Genomic DNA, 12,511 nt, shown 5'->3' with positions numbered 1-12,511 from the left:
CAATAAAACGAACCCTTAAAAATTTGATATTCGTGTCAGTCGACTAGCAATTTAAACTCTGTGTAAATTTCAAGACTCTTAAGAAAATCGTTTAATGCATGGGACTACCTCAAACGGTAATATTTAGCGTGAAATTCACTGTAAAATTAACCGGATGTATTTGACTTGGAGGACAAGTTGACGAAGAATATTTATTCCAGTAACGCACTGTAAAATTTTCAATATTTTCCGGAATTTTCAGTTTTGTCATAGCAAATATTGCAGATAGTGAAATTTACGGTATGTTTAATAAAATTTACAAAACGTTTAGTGAATTTTGCGGTGCATCGCACAGTCAAATGTATTTGCCACTGAAACGGTGATTAACACACTTCAACGAAGGACATAAAAACAATGAGGAAATAGGCCGACATAGCGACAAGATACTCCTATGCACCCTAGCATAAACATTCGTACGGAAATGTTGACAGTGCAGCGCACTAAAATCCACCGTGACGTCAAAATTTCCTAAATACTCCAGTAAAAGTTCCTACTTTAAACAATTATTTTTTTTATAAGAAAATTCGATTTCTTTCCCACAATAACAGCCTGAATCGCAGCTCGTCATCGCACTATGTTACTGGACGGTAATTTTTCAAATTTTATTCCCTCCCCGTAATCAATGCCTCCTGAATATGCACGAGTTTCCCAGTGCGAGTAGCGCGAACGCCGAAAGATGGAAGCTGCCTAAGTTTCCAAATAAAGTTACTCACTCGTCGAGCCACACTTGGCGACTTTATCGTCCCTGGGTACGCACACTACAAAGCCACGTTTTGAGTAAGAGCTCACTGCCTCGTGCTACTTGAAAACTACACGTGCTGCTGCGTTACGTACGACAGAAGAAAATCCACTTTCGGCGTACACCTATCGCACGACGTTCAGACCCTTGGAATCTGGCTTTCCTTTAGCTCAACATGTTCGCACGTACGATCAGCGTGTGTACTGCATTCTCAATTGTTCTCAATACAGAGATCGCGAAGGTGGGCGCGCAGCGTGGTACTGTACAGCCTTGGCGAGAAGAGCCCTTTCAAAGGCTCTCGAGCTCGCATCAACTTCCCGTTCCTCTCCCTCAGCCAAACCTCTTCTCACCAGCCTCTGCTTCTGTAGACCTTCCTATCTTAAGAGCCGTCGAAATCGAGCAAGATATTCACAGGATACTGAATAGACGATACTCCTGAACTAAGAAAACTGCTTTTTCAACCTTCTCTTCGGTATGTTTGCTCGGATACGTTTATCAATTATGCAGGACTTGGATCGGAGCTGTGAAGATACAGAAAGTGAGGCGAGAGACCGCGAGCAGCTGTTTTCGTTTTTTGGTATTTGCTGGATTACTCGGTCATATTCCCTCGTTGGCTTTTTTGCTGATCGGAAATGTGCCACTGTTTGTTGAGCAGCGAATGGTGCAGTATCAGTTCGATGATCGTGGCCAGCCTGTAATTTTGTTGGAAGTTGTGACATTTGATTTGCTGGCACTTGGATCCAGATCCATTTTGCAGAACGAAAGTATGCTGGATCCATTTTTGTTTGTTTCGTTTGTTTAGTGTCTCAATCCTTTTAGCTGCTCCAACAAATATTTTTTCAAATCTCAAAGACCCGGTTTCTTTGAAAATGCTCTTGAAAAACTTGCAAAGGCTGATTGACTGAACGATTTATTGACTAAAAGTTCTGATAGATCATGGAAATATTTTTTTTATACGAATCATAAAATATCACTGAAACCAAATGACCTTTGAACTTTTGACATTCTTTACTTCCTCGCCTGATTTTTCAATCGCTTCCTTAAACATTTTTTGAAGAGGAAAGTACTAAGAGTAAAGTATCTCGGGAACAATATGTATACGTTCTGGATTGCAGCATTAATTCGAAGAGCAGTAATAAGAATTGTTCTATCCACCATAGCAAAAAGACCAATATCCGTCCACCTTTTATTCAAAAGACTCAAGAGTCTCTTTCTCTATGAGCACAGCAAAAAATGTTTTCAGCCACTTCAAATGTTTATCTTGTAAATTGTGCTCGGGCAAGTCTGAAAAAAAAACGATATTTATGGTAAAATGTCACACGTATTCGGGAAATATTCGTGTATTTATCATAGAATTTACTATGCCGACAGTGAAAATTTGTGATTTACAATAAATTTCCGCTCATCAGTGAGTGCTAGTCTGACGCGACGAATGACACTCGGAAAGAAAACGAAATATAGTTCTGACTCGCATCACTTTTTGCTATCCACATAAAGCTGTTCAGAATTCAAGGGACAAAAAATAGGTAAATTGAAAAAATACTACGCTGCTTGTAATCGGTGGCTAAATACTTTGAAAATTCTTGAAAAATAATGTATTCCTCACTATACAAAACGAATCCGTTTTCTCCGTGTCGATGAATAAATGAATGAATTTATTTTGCCGATGTTTCGTTACGTTAAAAAAGATGGTCCGACTAAAAACTTGTTCCAACATCCACAAACTATTTTGTCTTTTTTGAAAAATATTTTTTACGATCAACTCACCCGGTGAATATGAGATGGAAGCCTTTGACTTACCCTTTGTATTAATGTATGCGCGAGAACAGGAAGCCTGCGAGGCATAAAGAATTTCGGTGCAGCCCTCCGTAGACGATTACTTCCGGCATCAGAAGTCCTTACGAGCTGTTCATAAAAATATATAAGGGCTGCAGACCAATTTCACACAAACTCATCTACGAGCTGCCTCAATTTTCTCACGCTACATCCGCCAGCCGTTCTTCGCCCTCAGCTTCTCGAGTGTCTTCATCCGCGTTTCCCATTCTAACTATCTGACAATCCTCTCCACAGCTGCGGTCAATTTGCTCGTCATTTCCGTTCTCCCGTTATTAGCAACTCGGGATGAAAAATATACAGAATTGTGTGAAACGTTTTCCTCTTCTTTTCTAATCCGCTCTATTTTTCGTCGAACAATTTCGCCCATTTCTCAAAATTCCTAACCTCTGAGAAGTCCCGGTTGCATGGGAAAGCTTCTGCTTCTGCCATTTTCCAAAATCGTTAATATCTCTTTTAAGCATTCGGTAACTTTTTATTTTTATCGTGGATTCCTTACATTTTTTAATTAAAATTGAATAGAATTTCAGCGATGGTGGAATCTCCATAAGCTCCCGTATAAATTTTACGATTTTTCAAGTTTTCATTCTTCATTAAGTGTTCGATAACCTGACCTGAAATTTCAACAACCCATTCGCATGCACTTTTACTTCACTTTTATTTAAAATCAGTTATTTTTAGAATACTCGAGTTCATCAAAGGAATACAGAAGTTTCGTGAATCGCTGTCCTCGAAACACCTGCGGGAAAATCAGACGAAAAATCAGCCTGCAGGAAAGAGTCTAAGCTGCCGTCGAGAGCCTGAGAAGCATCGGCAGCTCCTTCTCTCTTCTTCTCATCGAGCCTCGCTGAGCGCTGGAAAGTCCTAAAAATCATTGACGCTTGTCCCTAAATTGCACGCAGCTTTCATAGTTACCCTGACACGAAACACGACGATGTCCAACAACGGCGGAGCTCTCGATCCTTCCCCGAAAGTCTGCAGAATTAAATTTCTTAGCTGGATCAAAAGATTTTCATTAAAAAATGCCGCTAGGCGTTCACCACCAAGAGAAAACGTTCGTGCGAGCGCCGCCGCATTCTCATGAGCTCGAGAAAATTCCATCGATTGCCATCGATCATAAAATCCAAAAGAAAAAACACTCGTTTCAAAATCGTCGCAAAAAACGCTTCCGGTCAGCGTTGTCCAAGTCGCGTACATCCCCGTTTACGGTCGTTGCATAAAATCAGTCGGACGAGCTGGCGCATCGTCCGCTCCGAGTGCATCAATCGAGCGATGAAACCAGCGACAGTAGCGAAAGCTCTCAGCCAGCACTCGGAGATTATCACTCACCGAGTTCCGTATACGCATTTGAGAATTTACTAGCATCTGACAAAGGGACAGAGGAGATCTGCCATCGCATTTAGGACCTCGAAGCAGTAGTTCGACTCAACGATCGTCCAGACGCGTATCTCGTGCTGCCTCCGACCCCGTGACAGCCACCGGTTTGAATCTCCCTCGGACGTGGCAAAAGGCTGCGATAAAGCTCGCCGCGATTCATATGCGAATACTGCAATAAATAGCAGAGAGGGAACAAAATATTAGCAGATTAAACAGACCGCGAGCTCGCTATCGGCTCTGTCGAATCGTACGACGACGAGGGCAAACCCCAGAAAATAATGGCTCGGAGGATTTATCTTCGGAACGTTGCAACCTATCGATCGGCCATAACTAAAGTACGAATTTTCAAAATGGAAGCCATTCCGACTGGATGCTTCTTCCTCGCTTTTCTTCCATATTCGATCTTCGATTACACGGAGAAAACGGACTCATTTTGTATAGCGAGAAATACATTATTTTTCAAGAATTTTCAAAGTATTCAGCCACCGATTACAAGCAGCGTAGTATTTATTCAATTTTCATATTTTTTGTCCCTTGAATTCTGAACAGCTTTATGTGGATAGCAAAAAGTGATGCGAGTCAGAACTATATTTCGTTTTGTTTCCGAGTGTCATTCGTCGCGTCAGACTAGCACTCACTGATGAGCGGAAATTTATTGTAAATCACAAATTTTCACTGTCGGCATAGTAAATTCTATGATAAATACACGAATATTCCCCGAATACGTGTGACATTTTACCATGAATATATTTTTTTTTTCAAACTTGCCCGAGCATAATTTACAAGACAAACATTTGAAGTGACTGAAAACATTTTTTGCTGTGCTCATAGAGAAAGAGACTCTTGAGTCTTTCGAATAAAAGGTGGATGGATATTGGACTTTTCACTATGGTGGATAGAACAATTCTTATTACTGCTCTTCGAATTGATGCTGCAATCCAGAACGTATACTAGGGTGCTTAAAACAAATCGATTTTTTTTTCGTGGGCCGAAGAGGGCTGCACATGTAAAAAAAGTGACTTGTAAAAAGTGATGTATTTAGCGGTCCCTCAAACGACTTTTCTATGTATTTTCCTATCTCGAGGAAAATCATTATGGAAAAATTCTAAAAACGTCATGAAACGTTACGCAAACATAAAATGCATTTTCTTCCTTGAATAGGAGAGAGTAGGGCAAAGTGGAACCCCCCTCCCCCAAAATGAGACCATGTTTATCCATTGTAAATCTGCGAAATTTTGTTATTCGGCTGAGATCATGCCTCAGAATCTGAAAATTGAAAAAAAATATATTTTTAAAAAATTCAATTTTCTCTAAAATTCTCTAGAATTTCCTCTAGAATTTTCGGCCTCGTTTTCTCCGCCGTGTACGAGCCCTCGCGAGTATTCGCAGTAGTGTGGAACTTCATATACGTGTCCATCGGAAATCGAAGGTTACTGCTGCATCGCGCGACTGCGAAGCAGGATTTACCGGTGAGATTGTGCTCAGCTTGAGGTTTATGTGGTTACACATGTAAATATGTGTAGATCCATGTGGCTCGAAGTTGAACGCGTCACATACTGCGCGTCGTCCCCGTCATCTCAATGCGTACATACATGACCTACCTGCTGCTGGGAGAAAGCACGATGTACAGGAGCGTGGACCGTTGTACCGGGGCCTGTATAATGTCGCTGGGTTTCCTCCCCCGGGAGGAAAAACATTCTAAAGATTGTATCAGATGCGACTGGGTGTCTCGTATTTTTCAGTGCTTTTCACCAACTGCGTCAGCGGTGTGCTGGGAATGCGAGCTGACGCTCTCGCGCAGTTGCAGGCGGATTTAAAAGGCCTCGAAGTGGGATGAAATTTCAATTTCGAACTCTTTCAACAATTCACCCATTCGAGATTCCCTCCAACCAGGAAGCCTCGAATCGTGGTTTTTTCACGTTTCAAACAAGGCACGAGGGAGATCGAGTTTTCTACTTTCCATTGCCCACAGTTAGCTTTGAGCTAAGCAGATAACTCGATGAGAAAAAATGCCATGGTGCAGCCCCCGAGAACTTGTCTTCGCAGCAGTTTTTTGCATGGCTACCCATGCAGCGCATTCGTTGCACGGTAGTGTGTGCAACTTCATCGGTGTACCAGTAGCGACAATCTTTCTCGAACCAGTGGCCAGTAAAGAGGATCGAACACTCACAAACGATGCGCGGAAATCAAACGCGCTTCACGTGTACTCGGATTATGTGCGACTCTTTACTCTTTTATTGCGAAAGCTCCAAACAGCGGACCGTTGATCACAAAACCATGGATTGTTTCAATAATGTCAGTTATTCGATGCTCCAAAGGGTTTTAAAATCATTTTTTTATTCACTAAGTTGTCGGGTCTCTGGAATAATTCCAAGTGGTATTTCCCTCCTGGGATTAATAGTCCATTTTCATATTTAATTCGTTCCGTAGGAATTATTATTCCGAATTGCCAATGAATACTGGCCGTGAATTGATATAATGAATTTCAGTGCTAAACACTGAGAGAGAAAAGTCATCGCAGTTGAGCGATCATGCCTCAATGCACTCGACCGTGTTTTTTCCCCGAGCGGGGATTTTCATGGTTTTTATTCGATGCTCCAAATACGCTCAGTTTTCTCCCAATTTAAGTCAATAACACGCAGCTGCAACGGGACAAGTTTTTTGACGTTGGAAGAAAAAACGTCAATTTATGACGCTCGAGGCTTCGAGTTTCGTCCTAACAATTTATCGACGATTTGGACCAGAAAATGTGTTGTTCACCTGGATCACGCGTTCGTAATTGAAAGAAAAAAGTAAAAATATTATTTCGATTATTATGATTATAAATTGTGCCGGGCAGCCACGCACGAGTGCAAATATATCTTTTTTCAATGCCTACCAACCGGTTTTTCTGCCCCATTTATTTATTCTTCGAATATTCGCACTCATTTGTCTGGAAATTAGCGTGGCGTGTTTTCATGCATACCGATTAGTTGTAGAAATAAGCTAAAAAGGAAATTTCTCGATGCACGATGAGCGTGCTTCGGAGCTTCGTTCCCCGAACCCCATAAAAATTTCCATAAATCCGGATCTTTCATCTCACGTAGAATTTCAACGATGAACCAACTATTTTCCATTTTATTTTATCTACCATTGTATAGAAAATTATTATGGTATCGGCAGGTTCACTTCCGTTGAGAAAATCCTTAACGCGATCACGCCTGAATAGACACCCGACTAACGAGACCTGACGAAATTCTCTTAAGAAATCGTCGTCGAATTCCTGCCTCGCGTCTCTGTTAAAAGTTCGACGAGAGACCTTGGGATAACTTCGCAAGGAAACGTCTCAGATTTCTCGTTGCCTCCCAGCGCGAAGGGTGCGATTACCCTTTCAAGAGCATCGTATGGAAACTCGTTTTTTAATCACGAGACCTCGATGGAAAGAGCTCTGAAATGTAACCCGAAACATTGCTCCTTCGAACGATGTATCTGTGCTCGAATCGATCGAAGAATTTTGCGTTTCATTATTCTCGTTCGTCAAGCACTCGCTCCCCTTCCCATCCCTATTTTGTCGTCGCAGAAACACAGGCTGAAGGGCATGAGCGGACTGCCGAGAGTCAATCTCCTTTTAATCCTTTCAGCAAAGAAACATTCGTGTTAAACACGAAAATAATGAATTTTTTGGCATCTTTTTCGTTTCAGGTACTGCGTGACTTTCACTGTGACGAAGGCTTCGAAACCTTGCTACAAAGAGCCGAGTCTCTCGGAATTAACGGAAGGTACGAAGGACTATTCAACTGCAATGTCTTAACTAAAATCTGTCGTAGGAAATGAACACGAGAATCGGGTCTCCAGATACAAAGGTGCAAATTTGCACCGACGAAAATTGTTAAAAAAGGTTATCAAAATTCTTTTCTTCAATTTGGCCATTTTTCTACGATAAAACTTGATTTTTCAATTTTTTAAATTATTGTTGTCGATTACTGAGGAATCGTTGCCCCTAAAAAGTCTCGTTGTAAGATCAATTTCATACATTCGTCGATGAAATAAAAAGTTTTTAAAAGTACAAGTGGAAATTTGCACCAGAGTGTGGCGAGTGCGTGACCTCAAAGGGAGTGTCTACGGTTTGAAATGAAGTTTTTCTTTGAACCTTATTCGATAGAGTAAAATTCGTCAAATTTTCTCCATCATTTGATGCTATTTTGAAGAATTGAGTCATTTCTCCTGCTCGTACGTCGCGTACGTCGTTTCCCTCTAAATATGCATCAACCCACGATATAAATTCACGTTCCAACGAAACTCGAGCTTTCATCGCTCACTCCGGTATCAAATTAATCGGAAATGACTGTAATCTGCATCTGGCTGCATAACTCTCGTCGGGCGATGTAGATAGAAAAATGGAATGAAGGAGGGAGTGACGTCCTGAATTCAAATTAGCGGAAACTGCACCGAATCTCGTTCGATTATGGGTACGAGTGGATCGCTGTCTCTCAAATTTACGGCGTAACCTCATGCAGGATCGTATATTCAAGGATTCGTACCAAAATGCCATTTTGCTCAACTTCACCGATCAATTTTGTACTCGTAAAAAGTAAAACCTTTCAAACCGCTCAATGCACGAGCGAGCAGGCTTAAGAAATATTTCAAAAGTTCGTATAGAACACAAAAAATTATCCTCATCAAGGTTCAGCAAAAAAATGACATTTTTTTTTTTGAAAACTCATGATATTTTCAAAAATTTTATTATTTACGTACGAATCCGAACAGTTCAATGAGTCATTGCAGATTAATTATCGCCAATATCGAGCGCAATTTTGTCCAGGCCTTCGACGACGTCAGCTTTGAATTACGTCCGAATTTGGAGGCACAAGCGGTTTTCTACACGGAGAGAAAATTCCAGTAAAATGTTCGGTAAATATTCGGAAGTGTGGTTCCTGCTGTAATCGGGCTGAAATTTTTTTTTTACCTTCTTTATGCATAAAGAACGTGAGAAAAACCAATATTCAGGTGGTGCAAGATGTCATTGGTCAAAAAAAAATATATATTTTCCATTATATATTCATTTTTGCTTTTATACATTGAGAATGTTTGTTTCCTACTGTCGTTCGAAATTTAGCAAAGTTGAACACACGCACGCGCGTCCGCGCGCGTTTTTTTCAATGGGAATTCATTTAAAAAAAATTCAGCTCGATTACAGCAGGAACCCCACTTCCCAATATTTACCAAATGTTCTATGTCGTAATATTTATTAATTCTTACAAACATACACAGTAAATTTCTAAACACTTTAGCGGATCGTCGATGCTTGTGTTCGAGCTCCTCAAATTTGACTATGTTCAACCGTAAATTTCGATTGTGAAAAACAGTACTGACCACAGCAAAACGGCATTAATGATTCTACTTTACGGTTCATCATCGAGTCAACATAAATTTTACACTGTACCGTCGGAGAACAACGTAGGAAAAAAATAGCACAGTTTAAGCCTTGTCAAAGTAAAAAATACGCAACTTAAAAGTGTTTATTCGAAATCGACTTGGAAATTGCAATGTTTTTGGTAAAAACATCCAAAATGGGAGATAAGAAGCCCAACACTACGGTGTCACAGTAATTTTTACAATGTTTTTTTCTCTCCGTGTAAAAATTGAAGCGTGAATGAAATTCTGCCATGTACCATAGTGAATTTTCCAAAATTTCGGCGGATCGACGATACTTGTATTCGAGTACTTGGAATTTGACAACGCTCAACTGTAAAATAAGCGATTGATAATTTTGAATTTGGAAACGGCGGTGCAGTAATTCTTACTATTTTTTGTCTCCGTGTACACGGAGAGACTTTTATAGCAAAAATTACTATGTTTTTATAGTAACGCCGAACCACATCGATATTATAATAATAATCGCTACAGGTGTGTCAAATAATGCAAAAGTTTGGGGAACCATTGCCACAGTTCATAGTAAATAACGCGCTGTACCATATCAGAAATGAACACCCAGCGAATTTTCATCAAAAACATAGTAAATAATGAAGTGATTTGACGAAAATTTAGGAGATAACGTAGCAGTCGTTTCTCTGTGCTGTACGAAAAATTGCATAGTTTCGTATTTTCCCTTTTACCGCACTGAATTTTGCTCAATAACATAGCAAAATTCATGCGCCCACCAATTATACGAGGCGTCGCTCCGCATAAACATGAAAATTAACCAGTGGCACATAGTAAAATTTCAAGCAATTTGTCCAGTCGAATTCACCAGTTTTTAACATTTCGCCAAAGAAACGAGTGACGTTCGGATATCGATGCGTCGTTCGATGTAAGAATGTCGCAGATTTAAATTTAGCCTGTCGTACATAGTAAAATTTGAGAGAACTGCTTTCGGCATCAAAATTGCTATGCACTTTGGTGAAATGTAATAGAATGGCGATATAGAAGAGCGCTGCTGCAAAAGATAGCAAATTTTTCTAGCAAATTCATCGGAAATATTCGCATAAAAGTCTCTCCGTGTACGCGACGATTTAAAGCGCTCGTAACTGGAAAAGCATGTACAGTTAATAGCGAGTTTAACTAAATAGACGTTTATTTATTTTGGACCGTTAAATTTGTCCAGGAACTCGAGTTTGCGTTCGCTGTCAGACGCAAGCGTTGCGACGAGTTTTGGATTGGCGATGCGAGGGTGACGGAGGTACCGAGGCGATGATAACCAGATGGAGCATGCTCTCGTCCCCTCACTGTCACGGCAAGTGGCTGCGAACCAAGAAGACCGGACCGGAGTGCGACACGTCGTTGTGTCAGCCCCAACCCAATTTCATTTTCGTATAAATTTCCCCCGAATGCGGCCCTCGTAAAAGAGTGTATCGGGCGAGTTCGTGCGCTCGCTGCAACTGAAAGAAAAATGTGGAAGAAAAAAGTGGCGATTATAACCGAGCTCGTAAGTTGGAGACTAAATTTCTAATTCGCTGGTCTCGCCGCAGTCGCATCGACTCATTGTATCTCCGATTATTGGCACCGAGCAGCAGAGCGAGATGGAGCAGATAAACGATCGAAAAATTGCATTCTTTACGATTAGAGTTTTCGCGGAGCAGGTTTTAGTCGCAACGTCGTTGAAATATCCTCTCGGCACAAGCGGAGTTTGAAGAGGAAATGAAGAAACGCGCTGGAAAGTTGAACGGATCGACGCTGCAAAAATCCTGCTGACGAAATATATACGCGTGAGTGGAAAACAGTGAAGACGAGGGCGACGATGGTGTGTAATAAATAATAACAATAATAGTTACAACAGGTATATTTGTATGTGAATTATTTTATAAATTGAGTCCACATATCAAAGATCGTATTTTCTAGACTATAAGCAACCGAAAAAATGAATGAAATAAACATTTGATGAGAAAAAACGTCGTAGATTGTAAATGAAAGATATTTTGTTTGTTTATTCGCAAAGCACTGGCTAGAAAGTTGACACGAGGTTGCGTCGCGTCCCGGACCCTGCGCTTGTATCCTCATCGATCGAGTTTTCAACTTTTAATTGTCAATTTCCGTCACTCAACGGAGACGTTCGCTTCGTTAACGACTTCGCGTCGTGATCCAGGATTGCGAGGCGCGAGCGAAAGGGTTGGTGCGTCGGAAAACTCATTCAGGCTTTTCACATTTTTAAATCGCTGCTCTCGCATTTCCCGATGAAAACACAGCGATCCTGCTCCGAATTTTTCGCTACAAAAGTGAGTTCGTCCCACTTCGCTCTCTCATTCTCCGAGGCTCATCCAATTTTTCGTTCCTCTGTATTTATCTCAATCTCATTTTATATCCAGTTAAACTTTGCTCAACGGAGTTTATATTCGTATTAAAATATATAGCACGCGAGTATAAATTGCAGCATGGAAAACTTTGTTTCTTCGCTCATTCACGGGTCAAGACACTTAACGAGAATAAATCCTCCCGTTAATTGCGCCCGGCCCCCACCTACGAATGAAGAATATGATGAGGAGTGGCTCCGAAGAAACAAGAAGAAAAACCCCGCGAGCAACGCTGCTTCGCTTCGACAAAGATTCCGAGTGTACGAATTACCACTTTAACCCCATTCAAATAGACTTAACTCGTTTTCTCATTGACACCTAGCCAATTGGATTTAAGGTATTCCTTTCGCACGAACGCAGCATTTGTTGGTGACGCTAATTGGGGCACTCGAAATTTCGACTGGTTCCTAACTTCTGAGAAGTCGCGGCTATAAAGGAAAAGCTTCTGCTTTTGCCATTTTTCCAAATTCTATGGTTAATGTCTCTTTTAAGCATTCGGTAACCCTTTATTTTAATCGTCGGTTTGTATCAATAGAAATTTGGTGATGATGAATTTTACGATTTTTTAAGTTTTCATTCTTCATTTGATGTTCGATAAACTGACCTGAAATTTCGACAATCTATTCGCATGCACTTTTACTTTAGTGTTATTAAAAATCGAAAGGAATGTCTTAAGATTCGAAATGAGAGATTTTCGGAGGAAATATTCGCGGATCTCTTCCACCGACGATTTGTTCTTTCACGTTTTCTCCTTTTC

The 12,511-nt window shown here is 40.7% G+C and overlaps 1 protein-coding gene across 1 annotated transcript in view; it reads left to right on the top strand.

Annotated features, from left to right (window-relative positions):
• Positions 1 to 11,376, top strand: part of LOC122414618 (somatomedin-B and thrombospondin type-1 domain-containing protein-like) — a 63,844-nt gene extending 52,468 nt beyond the window's left edge. Inside the window, exons 4-5 of the mRNA XM_043426063.1 lie at positions 7,670 to 7,746; positions 10,572 to 11,376. Coding sequence (XP_043281998.1) covers positions 7,670 to 7,746; positions 10,572 to 10,783 — 289 coding nt within the window. The 3' untranslated portion in view covers positions 10,784 to 11,376. The remainder of the gene's footprint in view (positions 1 to 7,669; positions 7,747 to 10,571) is intronic.
• Positions 11,377 to 12,511: the final 1,135 nt, after the last annotated feature.

This window comes from Venturia canescens, chromosome 1 (genome assembly GCF_019457755.1).
Source record: "Venturia canescens isolate UGA chromosome 1, ASM1945775v1, whole genome shotgun sequence".
Lineage (NCBI taxonomy): Eukaryota > Metazoa > Arthropoda > Insecta > Hymenoptera > Ichneumonidae > Venturia > Venturia canescens.
The sequence above is the reverse complement of the archived record's forward strand: the minus strand, read 5'-3'. Positions and strand labels throughout refer to the sequence as shown.